We start from the raw sequence: 21,803 nt of genomic DNA, 5'->3' as shown, positions 1-21,803 counted from the left end.
ACTTTCTGTTTCTGAGGATTTGCCTATTCTGCACATTTCATATAAATGGAACCATAGGAAACTAAACTAGTAAGTGTCAGAACCAAGATTTGAACTAAATTCTCTTGTCTCTAAGTCTCAGGCTCCTTCCCTCTCATTATCACTTTTTAAATTCATTTTTGTGCCACCTCCCATGATGGAACTTTAGTCATGAAAAATGCTTGGCCTTTGAAGCTTCAGATTGTCCTGGCTAATTCTCTTGCCTAAGTGCTGATGCTCCTACGAGCCTAGCCGTCTTGCAGTTGCTTGAGCTCTTGGTATGCAGTTTTCTCTTTTCACAGAGTGAGGCTTTGTTATGGCTCTCACACACCTGGGAAGTTTGGGAGGAAGGGCACTTTCCTCCTCTGTGCTTGTGTCCAAATTAGATCATAGCATCCTTCCTTCTGTTTCCACATCCTGTTTCAGCAGCAGTTTCATAAAGCCAAGTCTGAATGTAGAAGGCTTAGTTTACCAACTGCTCTGCTTTCTTTGCCTTTCCTCTGGGCTTAATCTTTTCCCTTTGTGATTTCTCTGTCTTCAAGACAGCTTTGATGTCCCCATCTCACCTGGATGAAAAATATTCTTTTATTGAAGAAGCATCGTGACAAACCACCTGTGATTTGCTGACTCATAGCTCTCAAGGGAAGGCTCTGGCCATTGAAAGCTAGCTCTCCCCGGGGGCTTGGTATTTGAGCCTGATAGACAGCATTTGACAGAATCATGTCATTCATTGCACCCCTTCATACCTGTTCTAGGTTTAGACTTCTACGCCTTCAGCCCCATAAACCCACTTGTACATGGATTCTAAATGAAAAGACACAGGTTCTTCTAAACCATATAGCTATCATCAGTGCAATCAGTAAAAAGGCATTCTCTCTGCATTAGTTGTGATAGCAGTAGTAGGCTACTAATGAAAAGAATATTTTCATGTAACATCTGTAACCTCTGAAATGCAAGTTAATCATTTCAGAGGAGAAACCAGATTTGTCCACATCTGAATTCGTATTCAGAATCAACTCCTCTTTTCCTGACTTTGCTTACTCTGATGACTGAGGCCTTTGGGGGCAATGTAGAGTGTGTGAACCTGGCGGCATGACAGATTGACAGGTAACCCAGGTGTGAAAGATTTTGTCTGTGAGACTCAACCATAGGGGCTTGCTCAACAACAGGTCTGTGCAGAGCCCTGTTTGGGGTGGGCTAGGTTGTAGGATAGTCATGAGAACACATACTTCCTGTCCTCACGGAGCTTACTGTCCTGCAGCTGGGTGGGTATGACTGTAGTTCTTGAAAATGCTTGAAAATATTATGCTGAGTTTTATGTGCCAACTCTTAGCAGAGAAAATGGAGATAGCTTTTTGGAAGAGGAGAGATTAGAGCAGGTCCTTGAAGCCTGGGAGGGTCTGAGAGGTGGGGAGAACTCGGCTAGTTCTTGTTTTAGATTCAGGCTCTGGCTATTATTATGTGACCTTAGGCTAGTTGCTTAAACCTCTAAATAGGGGAAAAGAGCTGTTATGAGAATTCAAACTGTGCACAGTTCTGGCTCAACAATAATATTTCCCTCTGGTTAAAGATGTTAAAGAAGAAAAAATAGGAAATGAACTTCTCTTTGGGGAATGATGGAAGAACAGCATCCTGATAGGTTAGAGTACAGGGAGTATATAGACTTTTGAAGGGGAATGGTGCCTGTTTTTAAGTCCTTGACTGATAATGTTCATCTTTTTCCAAGAAAACATACAGTTAATCTTCTGTTTGCCCTACAGAGCAATACCCCTTTTCTCCCACTACCATGGTGGTTGACTTGTCTTTCTCTGGCTCTGTAAGTCCCAACTGTGCCTGGCTAACCATGTTTCTCTTATATCTAGGAGTGCTCCCACCCCAGCCCGTTGCTGCCCAGCTGTTGGAACACTGTATAACACCAACACACTCGAGTCTTTCAAGACTGCAGATAAGAAGCTTCTTTTGGAACAAGCAGCAAATGAGGTTAGCTGGGAAAATGTGATGTATGTGTCATATTTCCTGTGGTCCTGGCAGGTACAGTGTTTGTGATCAGGCACATGGTTCTGCTGCAGAAACTGGCATATGATAGAACTTAAAGGCACTTGTGGGCTTTGGTATAATTCCCCAGAGAGAATACTCCCAGCTGTCTCCTGTGTTGGCAGGAAGGTCGGGGAGAGGACATCCAGGCTCTCACCTGGGATAGACTGGAAATAAAAAGGCAGGGCAGAGGTTAAGTAATCAGTTTGCTGCTCCTCTCCAGCCAGCATTTTGAAGCCACTATACCTCTGAGAGTTGCATTTCTGTGGCTGAATGCCTCTGGGCACTCTGTTCCTTGTACCTTGGAAGAGGCTTGGCAATCCTGTGCACATGGTGGCATAGGAGATTATCATGTAGTCTCTCCAGTGTCTTCGCTTATCTAATCTACTGCATCAGATTTTCAAGGCCTCTTTGGCCTGACCCCGTTTACCTCTTTGGCCCTTCTGACCTGTAAGTCTTGCCCTTGCATTCTCCAACTCTGTCACAGCAAATCACATGTAATTCCCTCCACCTACTTTCTATTCTGTCCTCTGTCCTTGGGAACACAATGTCCTGTCGTCCTGGAATGTCTTTCCTTTGCTTCTTTACACTGGAGTTAGTGAGAGGAATTAAAATGGGAGGTGGGGGCAGTTTATTTCAATCCTGTCTCACCTCTTTAATTGATGAGTCTTTACACCAGTCTTTTTTATGACACGAGTCTTGTTGGTGTGGGTGCAGTGGTCAAGTCCTGAGGCTGGCTTCCCTCACATCCCTTGGGATAGATGGTGAGGATGGTGGTTTTCTTGCCCTGTGGCTTGACTGCTCCTGGAACTCTTGCCTTGGGTGCACATTTGAAAGGGAGTCTCCAAAGAGTTGGGTCAGGCCTTAATCGTCTTGGAAAAAAGCAGGTGCATCCCCACAGAAATATCCCACCCCTCAACTGGGGCCCAGAGTTCTTCTGGCACTTCTTGTCCCACACCCCTTTGGCTTACCTGAAATTGGGGGCCTCTCTTCAGTGATCCAGCTCCTCCAAGGCCAGTATGTGAGTAGCAGGAACTTACTTCTGCTTGCTTACTTCCCTCTTCCACCCATACTTAGTGCAAGTGTTTTGTCTTGCTTAGTAACACCAAGTTTAGCTACAAATCTTAGCTACAAAAACATCTTGTGATCCGCAGCTGCTGACCAGCACCAGCATTTGCTCCTAGTCTCAGTACTTGCTGAGTATACATAAACTTGAAGTTTGTTTTTCTTTCTTCATCTCTCAGGGCAAGATAATTTCAAGGCTTTAAGAAAGCCCTGTGTATATTTCACAGCACTTCCTTTGAGAGCCCCCTCCAGGCTCTTTACCCTCCCACTTCCCCAGCTGAGTCTGCAGAGAATTCCTCCCATATATTCCACCTACTTCTTTGACAGCAAATCCTACATGGCGCTGAAGTTACACGTTTATGCCAGACTCTCTCTCTAGATTGCGAGTATCTTGAGGGTAGGGACTGACTGTGTCTTTGATTGTTGTAACCCTGATGTGCCCGTATATAGTAGACAATAAATAAATACTTGCTGAAGGAGATTGCGGAGGCATGAAAATGGCCTGATTGCCTCGTCTGTGCTGCCGGAATCTGCTGAGAGGAGGCACCTGGGTTCCCTCACTTGGCTTAGTTGCTGAAGGGAGTGTGGCTGGGAGAGAGGCAGTGTCAAGTGGGCAGAGTTAGGTAACGACCCACTTCATTGTTTGGGGTAAGTGATGCTGGGTCTGTAGGAAAGAAGAGGCTGCTTTTCAGCTCCACACTTCACCTGAGAGTGAGAAGCTCAGAGATGCCTGGTAACCTGCCTTCATGCTTTTCTTCTTCTGGCAGATATGGGAATCCATAAGATCAGGCGCTGCTCTTGAAAACCCTGTACTCCTCAACAAGTTCCTCCTCTTAACATTTGCAGTAAGTAAATGGGCTCTCGGTTGCACAGAGGCTGGTGAGATTCCGTGGCTCAGCCCAGTGTCCCAGTAGAACAGTCTGCTCTCCTCTTCGAAGCTGCTGCCTTCTGTTATTTAAATTATAGCTGTTAATGCTCATTTGATTAGAGGCCAGATAGTGCTGACACCTATTACCAGTGCTAACACAATTCATCCCTATAGATCGTATTGGCAATAACTGCATAGTTTATATAACACAGCGACCCACCTCTTATTCAGGGCATGATAAAGTCAGGTTCAGGAAATGTGGTTTTATTGTTAGTAATGCTTTCGTTAAATACTGTCCCACAGAGGTCCATCCGAATAAAGGAAAGGGGCTTCTGGATTACAGGGATCACACTGCATAGCTTGACTACACAATTCCTTGTTTTTTTTGTTTTTGTTTTTAAAGACAAAAAATGTTTTCTATAAGCAAAATCTAATTAAATGAACATTAAGGGCAGCCTTGAAAAGGAAATCGTATTAGAGTAACATGTGCTGCCCAGTGAAGAAGGGGTAGGATGTAGATGGAAGGACCTGGCCTCGGTGAGGGGAAAGTAGGGAAAAGGTAAAGGTTGGTTATAGTCATACCAGTGCACGTGTGCATGTGTGCATGTACACACACAGATACCAGCTATACAAACACACACTCATGCACACACACAGTGCGCACACAGGTGTGTATATATACATACATATAGCTGTGTATATAAAACTAATTTATATCCTTTATTATATTGACTGTATAACATTCTGTCATATGTATGTTCTATAGATTCCTGTTGTATGTAAGTGATTTCTAATATTCTATTATAAAAAATGCTAGTCTGGGCACATTGGCTTATGCCTGTAATCCCAGCACTTTGGGAGGCTGAGACAGGTAGATCACTTGGGGCCAAGAGTTTGAGACCAGCCTGAGCAACAAATATGGTGGCACCTTGTCGCTACAAAAAAATACAAAAATTAGATGTAGTGGCACCTTCCTATGGTTCCAGCTACTGGGGAGCTGAGGTGGGAAGATCATCTGAGCCTGGGAGATTAAGGCTGCAGCAAGCCGTGATTGCACTGTTGCACTCCAGCCTGGACAGCAGAGTGAGACCCTGCCTCAAAAAACAAAACAAAACAAAACAAAAAAACTGAAGTGTATTGAAAAATATGCAGTATTGGCCATATGGATATTTTTTCCTGCTCATTTTACTTCTTTAGAATAAGTTCATTGGAGCAGACATATAAACAGTAATGTTGCTGTGTATTAAGTGCATTGTTTCACCACAGCATCATCAGCTTTGGATATTAATCCTCTTTCCCACTTTGTTTTTTTCACCAAATTCTTCCCCAACCTCCCACTGTTCCTCTGAAATGCGGAGGAGGGCTCCGATTTATTGCCCGAGGCAAAGGAGGGTATGATAGGAATCAGACAAGACCAGTGGGTGGCTATCTATAAGGAACACATTTTCTAACAAGTTATGATGCTCTCTGTGTAATAGTGGAAGTGACAGGAAAATGTTTAAAAAATTCTTTGTCAGATTACTTGGCTCACTTTGGCGTTAATAATTTGTCTATACATTTCAGTAATTCTATAGGTTCTTTACTAGGATAAATTGTAAGTATTGCTAGTTAAAGATTTCTAGTTACTTGAGCATCAGTACGCTTTCTGTACCAAGAATTCTCATTAGTAGAACATACTGCCAGTTTGCATTTAATGAGAAAAATAACATTAGCTCTTACTTAAAGTTTTAAGGGTTGCCTGGAGTCAGTATGTCTGTTGGTCTTGTTGCCTTGTTTACTGAGCATTGTTAGCCTGGCTTAAAAAAAAAAATTTAAGTGTTTGTTTTTTGAAATCTTCAGACACTAAGGATTTTATGTTTAATTTAATGGAGGTCCTTTGTATCCTGAAAAGAATCCTGAGAAATGCAAGCCTCAACTTGGCGCCCTGGCTCATACCTGTAATCCCAGCACTTTGGGAGACCAAGGCGGGTGGATCATGAGGTCAAGAAATCGAGACCATCCTGGCCAACATGGTGAAACCTGTCTCTACTAAAAATACAAAAATTAGCTGGGTGTGGTGGCGCATGTCTGTAATTCCAGCTAGTTGGGAGGCTGAGGCAGGAGAATCTCTTGAACACAGGAGGCGGGCATTGCAGTGAGCCGAGATTGCGTCACTGTATTCCAGCCTGGTGACAGAGCAAGACTCCATCTCAAAATAAATAAGTAAATAAAAGTAATGCAAGCCTTTTGGCCTTTGAAGACAACCTGGTAAAGCTTCTTAGAATTTGTGAGGTCCAGCCAGCTTTGGTGGCTCACGCCTGTAATCGTAGTACTTTGGGAGGCCAAGGCAGGTGTTCGAGACCAGTCTGGCCAACAAAGTGAAACCCCATCACTACTAAAATACAAAAAAAAAAAAAAAATTAGTAGGGCATGACAGCATGCACCTATAGTCCCAGCTACTTGGGAGATTGAGGCAGGAGAATTGCTTGAATTCGGGAGGCGAAGGTTGCAGTGAGCCAAGATCACGCCACTGCACTCCAGCCTGAGCGACAGAGCAAGACTGTCTCAAAAAAAAGAATTTATGAGATCCTTCATCTTGAATTGTTTAACCTTTTTCTAAAGATCAGTTATGACAAATCATTTAAATACAAGGAAGAGAAAATAATCTCTGAGGTGTTTTTGCTTTCCTTCTCCTGTTTTTAGGACCCAAAGGACTAGACAGTTCATTAATTTCAATTTTGCAGTTCATTTTGCCATTGTGAAGGGGGAATTTGTTCTTAGACGATCAATGTATAGCAAAACTAGAGACCACAGAAACTACAATTAATAGACTTTCTCATCTGGACACATGTTTATATATACATTTACATTTTAAAAGTCACCTAGTATGATTCCATTTATATGAAAAGTCCAGAATAGGCAAATCCATAGAGACAGAAAATAGATTAGTTGTTGCCAAGTGGTGAGAGGAGGGGGGATGGGGAGTCTCTGCTAATAGGTATGAGGTTTCTTTTTAGTGTGACGAAAATATTCTGGAATTAATGGTGATGATGGTACAACCGTATCACTATACTAAAAATAAACTACTAAATTGTGTACTTTAAAATGGTGAATTTTATGGGCTGTGAATTATATCTCGATAAAAAGTCATCTAACAACCATCCAATTTTAATTCTTAGCAAGATTCAAAAGGAAATATTAATTAACTACATAAACTGAATTTGTATTCAGTGGTCACAGGCTTTTAGGCCAGCTGCCAAATACCAGCATATGTCTGGAATGCTACCATCAGTTATTAAGGCCCCAAAAGCTGTAAGAATTTTGAAGCAAGAGCCATTAACCTGAGTCGGAACAGTGTCAAGGACAGCCTCACAGATTCTTTCCCCTGGGTCACCTCCCCCCTGGGGGGATCCGTAAGATACACTCATGAAGATGTAACCTCTCCTATTCACCCATGCACCTTCCTACTTAGAGCCTCTCCATGGCTCTAACCATGCACTTACTTTATCTCTGCTCCATCCAGAAAGTGAGCTTCCTGATGTCTGGGCCTAGGATTTATTCATCTTATTGTCAGTGTCTTATGTTTTGTGTCGTACGTAGCAAGGGCTTGATAGTTGTTCACTTAAGTCCACTAAGGCATTTCCAAAAGCAATATTTTGTTATTTCAGGCATGCATAGTGAATAGCACAGCTTCCTTAATAACATGTAATTTATTTGATTGTGAAGAAAATGGTAACTGTGGTTATGCTTCTGTAGATGGTACATTGTTTGGTATGTTTGGTCAGTGGAAAAAAGCTTACGTTTTAGAAGCAGAGTTCTGATCTCTTCTCTGTCCCTTACCACTTACCATCTTTTTTGTTGTTGTTCAGGTTCTTAACCCCTTTGTAAAATTCAGTTTTCTGTTTATAAAATGGGATAATAATAATTACCTCCCAGGGTAGTTTTGTAGATTAAAGGATGATGATAATATTAATTACTTGTTGCATATTTTCTGTTAGCAAGTAGCCAATAAAGTATATTATGTTTGTCCTCATATTATTAGTGGTGGTATGTGAGACTGTTTTGGGAATACAAAAGTCCTATATTCTATCATGAGTTCTGTTGGGGATGAGGATATTTGACAAGCTGGACATATTTTATTTGCATCAGTTTTGCTATCTTAATTGTTCTTGAGAAGCTACATTAATAGATGCATTTCAGCTTAACTTAATGGTGCTATTCTAATAACCTATTTATATTTTTTATTCTAGGATCTAAAGAAGTACCACTTCTACTATTGGTTTTGCTATCCTGCCCTCTGTCTTCCAGAGAGTTTACCTCTCATTCGGGGGCCAGTGGGTTTGGATCAAAGGTTTTCACTAAAACAGGTATCAACAAATAAACTAAAATACACATAAAATTGGGTTGAATGTGCAAGAGTAGTTATCTAGTTCCTGCCAAAGACAAACAGTTCCTTCTCAGGTTGAAGAGATGGTAACTGGAATCCTCCAAAGGTGGTACTAGGAGCAGACTTATTTAGATAATGTTTGTAAAGTCATTTTTTGTGCGTATATACATATTTTGAGACTGGGTCTCACTCCTGTTGCCCAGGCTGGAGTGCAGTGGCACAATCACAGCTCACTGTAGCTTCAACTTTTTAGGCTCAGGTGATCCTCTCATCTTAGCCTCCTGAGTACATAGTTCTACAGTCGTGCCACCACATCTGGCTAATGTTTGTCTTTTAATAGAGATGGAGTTTTGCCATGTTGGCCAGGCTGGTCTTTGACTCCTGGGCTCAAGCGATCTGCCTGCCTTATCTTCTCAAAGTTCTGGGACTATAGGCATGAGCCACCCTGCCTGCAGTGGTATTTGGTGAAATGCTAAGCCAGTAAGGGGGAATTTTAGGAACATTTTGAAACACTGAAATAATTTACTAAAACGTGGTCTTTCAATTTCATTGTGGGGAAACATAAGGCAGTATGCTTTGGGAAAGAGTCTTTGAAACAAAACAAAAGGCATTCTCCTATTCTGGTGCCAAGTTGCAGAACTTTTCTACCTGGGGTGGTACATACAGAATTAGTCAGTGACATTTGGGATAGATAATAAGGTCATTACAGATGATCCCCAGAAGAGCACTTAAAATACTCAGGCTGGTAGAACAGAGAACCTAAACTAGAGGATTCTTATTGTTTTAAGGCAAAAATTATATGTACGATGATTTGAATTCATGAAACACATCGATCACTAAAGCCCTGAATACTGAACATCATTTAGGGAGCTTTCAGAGAGCAGCCATTATTGATTAAAATTTTTGTTTTATTTTGTACAAGTCCAAGATTGTGGTTTTGTGGAACTAATTTCCCATGAAGAAATGTAAGTAGGGAAAAAGGATTTTGGATGAGAATTAACTGCTAGCAGGTATCAGGTTTCTTTTGTTGAGGACAAAAATGTTCTATATTGGCTGGGTGCGGTGACTCCCACCTGTAATCCCAGCACTTTGGGAGGCCAAGGCTGGTGGATCACGAGGTCAAGAGATAGAGGCAATCCTGGCCAACATGGTGAAACTGCAACTCTACTAAAAATAAAAAAATTAGCTGTGTGTGGTAGTGCACACCTGTAGTCCCAGCTACTCGGGAGGCTGAGGCAGGAGAATTGCTTGAACCTGGGAGGCGTAGGTTTGCAGTGAGTGGAGATCGCACCACTGCACTCCAGCCTGACAACATATTGAGACTCCATCTCAAAAAAAAATGTTCTGTATTTATTATTGCTGTGATGGTTGCACAACCCTGTGAACATACTAAAAAAACCCAAACAACACATTGCATTATGTACCTTAAATGACTGAATTGGGCCAGGCACAGTGGCCCACACTTGTAATCTAATTCCACTACTTGGAAGGCAGAGGTGAGCTTGGGAGTTCAAGATCAGCCTGGGCAACGTGGTGAAACCCTGTCTCTATAAAAAAATTCAAAAGAGTTAGCTGGGCATGGTGGTGTGTGCCTATAGTCCCAGCTACTCAGAAGGCTGAGGCAGGAGGATTGATTGAGCCCAGGAGGTCAAGGCTATAGTGAGCTGTGATTGCCTGAGCGACAGAGCAAGACCCTGTCTCAAAAAGTAATAAGTGGGTGAACTGTATGGTATATTAGTCATGTCTCAGTAAATCTGTTGAAGATTATGGAAAGGTTCAGGGTAAAATTCAACAGAGGTAGGTTCATTTTGGGTTATCATAGGAAAGAAAGAATGTTTGCTTACCGCTCTAAACCTCTGATTGACAACCTAGGGAACCACCATGTTGTACCATAATATGTCCCTTTGTGCTCCTAAGACACACACCACCATGCCCCTGGAAGTGTTATATAAAAGCTAAGTGGCATTATTTGGAGGCACTTCTATGTTCATTTGCTGTAATAGAGTAACAGGAGTGTGATCAGTCATTTCCTGTCTTCTGGTTTTAAGGTATCTTTTATTTTGAGTTAATTTTGAGCCCAGAACTAGATATGTAATTTTCTAGAGAATAACTGTGTTTTCTATTTTCAGATTCAAGCACTTGAGTGTGCATATGATAATCTTTGTCAAACAGAAGGAGTCACAGCTCTTCCTTACTTCTTAATCAAGTATGATGAGAACACGGTGCTGGTTTCCTTGCTTAAATGCTACAGTGATTTCTTCCAAGGTCAAAGGACAAAGGTCAGATAAACTTTGAGTATCATTTTATTATATAGTTAAAAAAAAAATCTGAAGTTCATGTTGCAATAGATGACTGCAAAATTCAAACTTGTTTAGATTTCCTTAGCCCTCCAAAGGATGTTTAAGAACATTTCCTTATCTCTACCCTCTTCCACCCCTGCAGTTACTGAATCAGCGCCTCCAGATTTTTCTAGCTCTGCCACAACTCAGAGTAATTTTGATAGCTTACTCTCTCTCTCTCTTTTTTTTTTTTTTTTTGAGATGGAGTCTCGCACTATTGCCCAGGCTGGAGTGCAGTGCTGTGATCTCGACTCACTGAAACCACCTCCCAGGTTGAAGTGATTGCCCTGCCTCAGCCTCCTGAGTAGCTGGGATTACAGGCTCCTGCCACTACACCCAGCTAACTTTTTATATTTTTAGTGGAGATGGGGTTTCACTTTGTTGGCCAGGCTAGTCTTGAACACCTGACCTCGTGATCCATCTGCCTCAGCTTCCTGAAGTGCTGGGATTACAGGTATGAGCCACTGCGCCTGGCTGATACCTTACTCTCTATTAGTGTTAAAGTTATTTCCATTTTCCCTCCTGATGTGTATTTTATCCCTATGTTTTAATTTTTATTCCTCATATCACATTCCTGGACACTTAGAATCTTGTTTCCATCTTGTACAACACTACTATAGAAGAATCTCCTTGAACTACCTACATTTAGTATGTCATTTGTTGACCAAGAGCCCAGTGGTGTCTTCCTTCTTACTGCCAGCTACCTTTCCTGCCTTATTTTCCACTATTTTCCTCATAAAGCATTGCTCCAGCTAATCTTCTCTTTCTCCAGAATCTCTGCCCCTTCCCATCAAATACACCTAAAACCTTTTTTTATATCTTTCTTTTTCCTTGTGTTGTATCATCTTCCAAAAACATATTCTACTTGTAAAAATCCTAAGAAATTCTCTGTCTTTATTGAAATTCTGTCTCCACTGTGAAGCATTTTCATGCTGTGGCCATATATGATCTATCCCTATCTGAAGTCACTGCATTTATTCCCTGATCCTCATTTGCAGGTCTAGTACTTTGTACAATTTCCTTTTTATGCCATATTAGACTGTAAGCTCCAAGAGGGCAGGGCCCAAGTCTTATGAATTTGTGTCTGCGTAGTGTCTAGTTCTTGTCTGAGGCCCTCAATAAAATTCTTTTGAATGAATGAAAGAGTACTCTAAGTGTCTTTTAGAAGTGATCAGATGGAAGTTGTCTTAACCATACAGGAGATTATGAATTATAAATTAAAAATAACAAAGATTTGCGAGTGTTATAAAGTTGTGAAATCAAGTAGAATCATTTCCGTAGCCATCTGAATATATCAAAGCTGAAAAAAGAGAAACCTTTAACTGATGGTCTGGTTATTCCTTAGCCTGAACTTTGGATGACTTTTTTTAAAGCACATTTTAAAATCAACCACATTTACATTTTATTTTTCAAAGGAAGCCCTTTTTAAATTGAAGACTGAAGATTGAATTTTTATTAAAATTATTTCCCCCAGATGATTTCACAAAACTATAGCTAAATTAGTATAGCAGTAAGACCATTAATAATTTGAAGTTTAATCTAGTATGAAGTTCTGTTGTCCATAGCAGGCAGGATTAAATGGCCTGTGTTTGGAAGCCACCGTAGGTCAGGTTGTATGTGGTAAATAAGTGGTTCTCCCCAAAATGCAACTCTACCAAAATAATAAGAGTTTGAATTGTGCTTTATAATTAATATAAAGAGACTTTCACATACTTGATCATTTTATAATAACTCTGTGAAGCAGGTGTTAGTTATTAGGATTAGTTAGTATCTGCATTTTCTGTTTGAGACTCAGAGTCACATGACCACATTGTCTGATTCTGAAGCCTATGCTCTTTCTACCATTCCCTTTACCTGGGGGAAACTGCATAACTTTTCTTTGCCTTAGTTTATCTGTTCAATGTTGGAAATGCTACCTCCTTAGAAGATTTTGTGAGGATTAAGCATGATAATGTGAATAAAATGCCTAGCCCATAGCAGACGCTCAGTATGTATCCATTTTCTTTATGTTTCAACAGCAGCATATTTTGAAAGACAGCAAATCTCTGGGGTCTCCTCTGAAGTGCTCTGGGGGATTCATCAGTCCCTGTCCTTGCCTGTTGGGTTCAGGCACATTGTCTTTCATTTGGTTAGGGTTATATCTCAGGAAAGCCTTGGAATTACTCAGCGCATGTCATAAACACCTCTTTATGGGCCAGAAATTTTAAGATACAATTGTTCTTGTTATCACACAACCTAAGGTCTTCTAGAGGAGATGAGACATTGACCAGTGGAAAGTTAACTAGAAATTCAAGTAATGGAAGATAAAGTCAAAGAAATGATATGGGTGATACTTTAGTTGGTTGTCTATGCCTTGTCTTATTGTATAAAAGATCACCAGAAGCCTTGGAGCTTGACAGCTTCATAGGAGTTTCATAGAGTCTCCGTGCTGCCCTTCCTACCGGTGGCCCTGAGTGTTCCCGTCTCCTCCACACTGCTGCTCGAGTGCATTTATATGTAAATTTGATCATGTAACTCTTCTACTTAAAGCCCTTTTAGGGTTCCATTTGACTTCAGGATAACATTGAAACTGCTTAGCTTGGCATTTGACGTCTCTTCAGTTCTGGTTTCTGTACATCATTCCAGCTTCATGTGATATTTCCCAAGATGCAACCTGTGCTCTGGCTACGCCTATGCCCTCCAAATGCCACATGCTTTCCCCCCATCTCTCTGCCTTCAGACATCTCTCTGTCTCCCTTCTGTCACCTGGCTGCTGCCTAACCCATCTTTCCGATTCCTCACCCCAGGAAGCACACTGGCTGATTGCTTGCACCATTTCATGACTCTCTTTTGTGTTCTGGTAGCAGCCTCCCTCCTAGCACTGACTGGTCTCCAAAGTAATTGTTGATTTGCTTTTCTGCCTGCCCCATATCCTCAGCCTGTGAGCAACTTTAGCACAGAATCTTGTTTGTCCCCACTCTGCATCCTCAACATTTAGTGTAATGCTGGACACTTAAGAGACACATGATAAGAGAATTCTGAGAGGAGAGAGGGAGAATTGTGGACTGGTATAAAAAATAAAGAAGTCTTTGGCAGGGGGCAGGGCAGAACTCCAGATAAATAATTTCTATAAAATCTAGACATCATCATTTTCAGTGGTTCTTGCTTTTATTGCATTAATCTTGTTCACTCTCTTTAGCATAATTCCAGTTTCCCTTTGAGCCATGGCGTTTCCTTGAAGGTTTTCACCCTCTTTTTTCAAAAATAGGCATTCTTTTCAGTATGAACTTCTGCACTGTGCTCTGGCTTCACATTTTACTCGATTCTGCCTCCTCCTCCTACTAGCACTTTGTTCCCTGAAAAGTCACTTCTCTTTGAGCCCTGTGTACTTACGTGTAGGATGGAGAAATGTTGGAATCCCTCTGAGTTTCTCTCTTCAACCTGTAGTTATCTTCTGGGTTATCTCATTGTGCCTGCAACTCCAGAAACCGTTTCCTCACAAGTAATTCCATTTTCTCCCACCAGCCTGAACCTCCTGAACCTCCTTCTGGATCCCAGGCCACATTATCCAGCTGCCTGCTTGCCGCCTCCTGCACCTTATAATCTTTGCCCCAAGGCTGGTTCTCTTCTGGCTTCACTGGCTCAGAATGATGCTGCCTCTATCCCATCACATGAGGCAGAAATCTGGTCATCCTGCTGGACATTTGTCTGCCCCCTACCACCCCGTGTGTTTGGGATTTCATGTCCTGAATGTCTCTCAGCCTGCCACCTTGCATTTCTTCTGCCACCACGCCAATCTCTGCTATACTGCAGCAGCTTCCTAACAAGCCTCCTTGTGTCTCCTCTGGGCCTCTCCCATTCATTCCAACATCATCCCCACAGATTTCTTTAGAAAAGCAGATCTGATCATGTCACTACCATAATGAAACACCTGAATGTCTTCTTCTCTGTGCTCTAAGAATAGGGGCTAAATTCTTTAATATGGCCTGCAAGAGTCTGTGTGGCCCAGCCCCTGTGGGGATACAGCCCCAAGTCATTCGTGTTTCCTGCCACATGGCTTTTGCATGCACCTTTTGCCTCGAACTCTCTTCTCTCTCCTTTCTCTACTTCTACTTCTCCTTTCCCACACCTCCCCTTTGCTTTATTAAGTGCTTACTCTTTCAAGGAAACCTTCCCTGACCTCTATAAAAAGGTTTATTCCTCCTGTTATGAGCTCTTATAGCACTGTGTATCACTTTTTTTTTTTTTTTTTTTTTTTTGAGACAGAGTTTCACTCTGATTGCCCAAGCTGGAGTGCAATGGCATGATCTTGGCTCACTGCACCCTCCTCCTCCTGCATTCAGATGATTCTCCTGCCTCAGCCTGCTGAGTAGCTGGCATTACAGGCATGCACCACCACCACTCCTGGCTAATTTTTGTGTTTTTAGTAGAGACGGAGTTTCGCCATATAGGCCAAGCCAGTCTCGAACTCCTGACCTCAGGTGATCCACCCGCTCAGCCTCCCAAAGTTCTGGGATTACAGGCATGAGCCACAAGACCTGACCCATAATTTTAGATTTTCTTGAGTAATCTTTGATTAATATATTTGTCTCCCATTTAAAGGTAAGCTCCACCGGGACAGGTACCCTATCTTTGATTTCCCACCATAGTGTCTGCATCGCATAGCATCATGCCTGGTGTGAAAATGAAATGTAAAGATGAATTCATTTATAAATGAGTTGTGAGGACTGGAGATTGCTCATGGGAAGTACCTGGGTCAGTGCCTGGCACACAGTAGGCCTTCAGTGAGTAGAGGGTAGCTCTTAGTATTGGTTCATTTTAAGTTTTCTCTTTAATGTGAGCATTCCGTTGTCTGGTTAAGGCCATGTAGTTTACAAAGGCTTTCCCAAATAGTCTGTACACCTCAATTTGTGTCTAATGAGAGTTACACACATGGTTACTGGTGTGACAGGAGGCAGAATACAGGGGAAGTATGTGATCTGCATGGCTAATTTAGAGCAGGGGTTCTTAATTTGGAGTAGGGTACGAATGCATAATGTCTGAGAATTTTTTGGAAGCAATGGATCCTCACCCCAGACAAATACACAGCTACACACAGTTCTGCATGTAATGTCAGAGATGCACAGAGCACTGAGACTCTTGGAGGCTGGAGCTTGGAGGAAGATGAAGGAAAAGACAGGAGTTAGCCTGCCTAAGGGGGAACCTGTAGATTGTTAAGGTCAGGAGGTGAATGAGTCCTCTTTGTTCCAAGTCAGAGTGGGAGCTTTGCATCTGGAGGTACTGTTCACTTGTGTGTGAATCCTTGGCTGGCTATGAGAGAGTGGGTATCTGCTCCTGAAGAGGACATACTGCTAGCTACCAATAGCTGGGACTGCCATGGTCTGAGTTCTGACCACATGCCCAGCATGCAGCTGGTCACTCATAGGTGCTGTCACTTATCATTACACACCCTGCAAAGTGAGTAGTGTTGTCTGCGTTTTGCAGGTGAGAATGGAAAAGAGACAAGGGAATGAAAGCCTCTTCACATGTGAATGATCTTACCTCCTACAGTCAGAATGCTTCCGATAGTGAAAAAGAAAGCAGCCACCTTTTTCTGCTTAGCTCCCAGTGTGTTGGGGTAGAGTAGGAAGGCCAGACTTCAGTTCCCAACAGCTTAATGGGCCGAACCCTCTGAACCTCAGTTTCCCAATTGTGTATAGGCATAAAGTAATGATACCCCCTTTGACTGTGAGAACTAAGAGTTGATGGAAATAAACAAACTTCATTAAGTTTTACTCACGTGTTCTAATTGTTCCCACTGTATTTTCTTAGAATGATTTTCAGTTTTCATTTTGAAAGGAAAATTTTCTTTGGATTAATCTGTTTCCAGCTATTCCATAAAAATGGAGTTTTAAGGCCCCAAGTCACACAGCCACTCTGCCTTTACCAAAGGAAGGCACAAGAGAAACCCCTCCTGAGATTGGCAGGGTTGCCTGTTCAGCCGCCCCTGGAACATCCAGGAAAGTGTTATCAGTTCACTGATGGTACAATCTTTAAATGAAAGCTCAAAAGCAAATGCATCTGTGATTGGTTTCTTCTCACTTCTTGGATGAGGTATGGTTGTTACTGTGCTGTGTTGTTACTTAATGCTAGAGTTCTTTGTCACTTACAGTTAAAAATACCTGTTATAACCCAATATATGTCTGAATGCACGCACACACACACACAGACACACACACACCCCCAAATAATGCTTTTCTTTATTCTGTTTTATCTTTTTGAAAAATTCTAGTTGTGACCCAGTAAATGATTTAAAAATCACAAATAGCTTACCACCTACAGTTTGAAAAATGCTTTACAGTTTGAAAAATCCATTTTATGACCATTTTGGAAATACTGACAAATAAATGAACTGTACTAGGTGTGGTTCCATTCATTAGTTTTATTTCCAGCTATATCTCTCTGTTTTTAAAATCTAGTTTTCAGATATTTTTGTACATGAACTTTTTATATATTTTCTTCTAATCTTTTTCTGTGCATTTTTTAAAACTAAGTTTTGTTTCATTGTATCATTAGCATAATAGTATTACATTCTACAACAACATCCTTTTAAATGAATGTATGATAGTATTTTTACCAAGGTTTTGACATTTAGATTTCTCATAATTTCTTCACTATTAGGACTGCTTGTGCATCAATTTTTCCTCTGTCTCTTTTCCTCCCCTCATCACCCATATTTTGAATCATTACCACAGAAAAGATGTCTAGATGTAGAATTACTGTGTTACAGAGTTTTAGGCTGGGCCTGGTGGCTCACGCTTGTAATCCCAACACTCTGGGAGACTGAGGTGAGAGGATTGCTTGAGACCAGGAGTTCAAGACCAGCCTGGGCAACATAGGACTCTTGCCTCTACAAAAAAATTAAAAATTAGCAAGGTGTGGTGGCACATACTTATAGTCCAAGATACTCTGAAGGCTGTGGCAGGAGGATTCCTTGACCCAGGAATTTGAGTCTGCAGTGAACTGTGATCATGCCACTGCACTCTAGCCTGGGCAACAGAATGAAACTGTTTCAAAAAAGTTTGAACATCTTAAGGCTTATAATCAGTGGTGTGCTGGTAAACATTAACAACCAGCTCTTGTAGGTGGAAAGACTCCAGATTTTGTAGTGTTTTCTTACTTGTTTGGTATCAGTACTTTCACCATGGCCAACTTCAGGCTACCAATGTGAAGTCATGGATGCTGAGTTGGAAAGATACATTAACAGTTGGCTCCCATAAGCCTGTATGGGCCAGCTCCAGCACACCACTGCTTATCATAAATGTTGCCCCAAGACCCTCCCAGCTTCCCTCCTAGCAGCTGTGTACCCTTACCAGCATCAGATGTTATAGTATTGTACACATGTGTTAGGTTGAAAATGGGCCTTAAGTTCTTCTCTCAATGAAATATGGATTCCACCGCCACGCTGTAGTGCTGCAAGAGATCATTCAGGCCAGTTCTTGTGATTATGTTAAAAATAGCTCATGACTGGGCACGGTGGCTCATGCCTGTAATCCCAGCACTTTGGGAGTCTGAAGTGGGTGGATCACAAGGTCGGGAGATCAAGACCATCCTGGCCAACCTGGGGAAATCCTGTCTCTGCTAAAATACAAAAAATTAGCTGGGTCTGGTGGCACACGCCAGTGGTCCCAGTTATGCAGGAGGCTGAAGCAGGGGAATTGCCTGAACCCCGGAGGCAGAGATTGCAGTGAGCCGAGATTGCGCCACTGCACTCCAGCCTGTTGACAGAGGAAGACTCCGTCTCAAAAAAAAAAAAAGAAAAAAAAAGAAAAAGCTCATAACACTATCTCATTGCCAATCTTTTGGGGAAGGTTGCTTGACTCTTCTATTTCATTCAGAGCAGTTATTGAAGATTGAATGTTTGGGAAATGTTCTGTAATTTCAGCAACATTAGCCTTTAATTCTAGGGCTTTAAAATCTGAACAAGAGCAATAGACAAGGCCCAACAATTTATATGCTATTAGTTGGACTCTTTGTTCATTTAGTGATCTCTCCGCATCTTGGCAGCTGTCTGTGACTTTGTAGTGCATTAGGTATTTGAATTTTCCCCCCATACTTTAAAAATGTGTAATCTCCTTTGTGCATTTCCTGTTATAGCAAGTGTTTGAGTTATAAAGACAGCCATTTGTCATATTAGCCTATTTTACGGGATCAGCGTGGAAAATTTTCTTGCTGAAGACAAGTTGGCAATTTTGCCCTCCTTTCTTTCTCACAGTATACTTTTTTGGCAAATTGCTTGGCTGACTATCATAACTGAATCATTTCAATGAATTGTATGCTCTCAGCCAAGTAGAAAGGAACATTTATTTCATAAACCTTCTAAGCAGAGTTTCTCTTCAGTTACGTTTTGCTTCTTCCTGCTGATTTGTATTACACAAGAAAGTGATTTGCCCAAGTTCTCACAATTAGTTTGTGTCAAAGCCAGTTCTAACACCAGAACTCCTAGTCAGTGATTATTTATGAAAAACATTTTTTAAAATTCTGTTTACCGGTAGTGTAAGCTGGCTTACCTAGCATTGTGCCAACTAATCATTACTCCAATGATTAAGATAGATTCTGAGTTGATTCCTAAACCACTTAAAGATTTTGGAGTCACTTTTGAATCATCAAAGAAAGATTAAATGATGTTTAGCTTAGTGTTAAGTGGATCTTGTCATTTTCCTATTCGATGCCTGCCTTCTACACTTATGCCTCCTATGGGTAGGAAAGTTACCCTAAAGCTTTTTTTTTTTTTTTTTTTTTTTTTTTGAGGTGGAGTCTTGCTCTATCAGCTAGGCTGGAGTGCAGTGGCGTGATCTCAGCTTACTACAACCTCCGTCTCCCAGGTTCAAGCGATTCTCCTGCCTCAGCCTCCCGAGTAGCTGGGATTACAGGCATATACCACCACACCCAGCTAATTTTTTGTACTTTTAGTAGAGACGGGGTTTCATCTTGTTAGCCAGGATGGTCTCAATCTCCTGGCTTTGTGATCTGCCCACCTCGGCCTTCCAAAATGTTGAGATTACAGGTGTGAGCCACGGCACCTGGCCACTTTAAAGCATTTTCAAGCTGACTTGCTTTTGTGGGTAAGTGATAGGTTTTCTTCCATAGCATTCCACTCTCTATAGTCCATGTTAGGTCAGGTTGCTCTAAGAAACTTATTCCTAGTCTTTTCTGCTCAAAAGAAGACTGTTTTTCACTTTTTTCTACCCCATTGCCTTTGTCCTTAGGATCAGATATATGCTTCTTCTTTGCAATTAGGCATCCAGTTGTAGCATCTAACATAATATTCTGATTTATATAATTTAGATATCATTTAGTCCAACTCTACATTTACGCATGATAAAACCTAGACCCTGAGAATATTTGTAAGACTAGAACTTATCCCTTTGTTTTCTTTGGCACTTAAGAAAAGATAACCTTGAAACTGAAGATAGATAACTGTGTACAGTCACACGCCACGTAATGATGTTTCAGTCAACAGTGGACCACATATGATACTGGTTCCATAACATTATAATACTGTATTTTTACTATACCTTCTATGTGTTTAGATTTGTTTATAATACCATTGTAACACAATAATACCATTGTGTTACAGTTGCCTACAGTATTCAGTATGGCCCCATGCTCTCCAGGTTTTTAGCCTAGGAACAGCAAGCTATACAAGATAACCCAGGTGTATAGTGGACTATACAATCTAGGTTTGTGTAAGAACACTCTGTGATGTTGATAATGACGCTAAAGTTGCCTAATGTTGCATTTTTCAGAGTGCATCCTGTCATTAAGCATGTCTGTCATTGTGATGGATTGGACTGAACGAAGAGGTCAATGAAGTTAACTGCAAGAGAGTGTATTTATGTTGTTTTTGTAGTTACCATTTGTTGAGTGCTGGCCTCATTCTCAGTTTCTGTGTTAAGTGCAGTTAAGAATTATCCTATAGATGAGGAAATTAAGGGAAGAGAGGTTAAGTAAATTGCTAAAGGTTGCACAAGAGCAAGTGATCCAGAATGTTTGATTAAGGGCCCAGGTTTGTGAAGTCATTTGAAAATTGAAATTCAGTGTTTCTGTAGGAATGACGTTTTCTAGACTGATACTGCCTAGGTTCTTCCTAAATAACCCATTTAATAGCCTTTATGTGGTTTTTGTTGTTTTTTCCTTTTCCGGTTTTGAATAGCCTTTAGATACTCTGTAATTTTAGCTTTAATATTGTCTGTGTTGTTTTGTGACCTATAGGGTATTTTCTTCTTAAACAGTCTCTAAAATTCTGTGATTCTGGAGCTGGAAGAAGTCCTTTGAGATGAACGATTCAACCTCTTCATTTTGCAGAAGAGGAAGGAACTTCCTCAAGGTCTTAGATTCAGCTGCAGAATTAAAACACATACCTGCTGACTCTTCAGCTAGTGCATTTTTCACTGCACCAGGCATTTTCTTATTGCAAGCTGTTTCAGTGTTATGGAAGTAGAAATGCTAGTTTCTTCCTTCTCCCCCTTTTTACACTAGATAGAGTTGTAAATGCTTTTTTTTTTTTTTTTTTTTTGAGATGGATTCTCACTCTGTCACCAGGCTGGAGTGCAGTGGCACAATCTCAGATCACTGCAACCTCCGACTCCCTGGTTCAAGTGATTCTCCTGCCTCAGCCTCCCGAGTAGCTGGGATTACAGGCATGTGCCACCACACCCAGCTAATTTTTGTATTTTTAGTAGAGACGGATTTCACCATGTTGCCCAGGGTGGTCTTGATTTCCTGACCTTGCGATCTGCCTGCCTTGGTCTCCCAAAGTGTGGGATTATGGGTGTGAGCCACCACGTCTTGCCATAAATGCTTTTTTTGAATAAAAGCAATGTGAAGTTGAAGTGATGGTTGCTAAATAAATGCCCAGTTTGCCTGGCAGATGCTATCTGTCACGATTGGCAGAGGGGAACAAAATAAAAAGATGTCCCTGGTGGAAGAGTAGCAGGTGGTGTGACCAGATGGACCACAAGCGCTCAAGGAAGACAGTTTCTTAATTTGGTGGAAACCCTAGGCTGGTAATCTTCTCAGAGTTCTCTTGCTTACCATAGGAAGCCCTTTATCTTACTCTCACATTCTAACCTAGGAGAATCCCAGGGTTAAA

At 41.4% G+C, this 21,803-nt stretch overlaps 1 protein-coding gene across 8 annotated transcripts in view; it reads left to right on the top strand.

The window, feature by feature from the left end:
* Nucleotides 1–21,803, top strand: part of ATG7 (autophagy related 7) — a 259,019-nt gene that overhangs the window by 29,987 nt on the left and 207,229 nt on the right. For 7 of the 8 annotated variants that reach the window (XM_010337760.3, XM_010337761.3, XM_003927053.4 and 4 more), the window contains 4 exons: nucleotides 1,881–1,998; nucleotides 3,885–3,962; nucleotides 8,215–8,331; nucleotides 10,481–10,630. In XM_010337760.3, coding sequence (XP_010336062.1) covers nucleotides 1,881–1,998; nucleotides 3,885–3,962; nucleotides 8,215–8,331; nucleotides 10,481–10,630 — 463 coding nt within the window. Of the gene's footprint in view, nucleotides 1–1,880; nucleotides 1,999–3,884; nucleotides 3,963–8,214; nucleotides 8,332–10,480; nucleotides 10,631–21,803 lie in introns of those variants that run through there. The other variant, XM_074404780.1, reaches the window with a different exon arrangement.

Source organism: Saimiri boliviensis, chromosome 8, assembly GCF_048565385.1.
Source record: "Saimiri boliviensis isolate mSaiBol1 chromosome 8, mSaiBol1.pri, whole genome shotgun sequence".
NCBI lineage: Eukaryota > Metazoa > Chordata > Mammalia > Primates > Cebidae > Saimiri > Saimiri boliviensis.
This window is presented reverse-complemented; position numbering and strand designations above follow the sequence as displayed.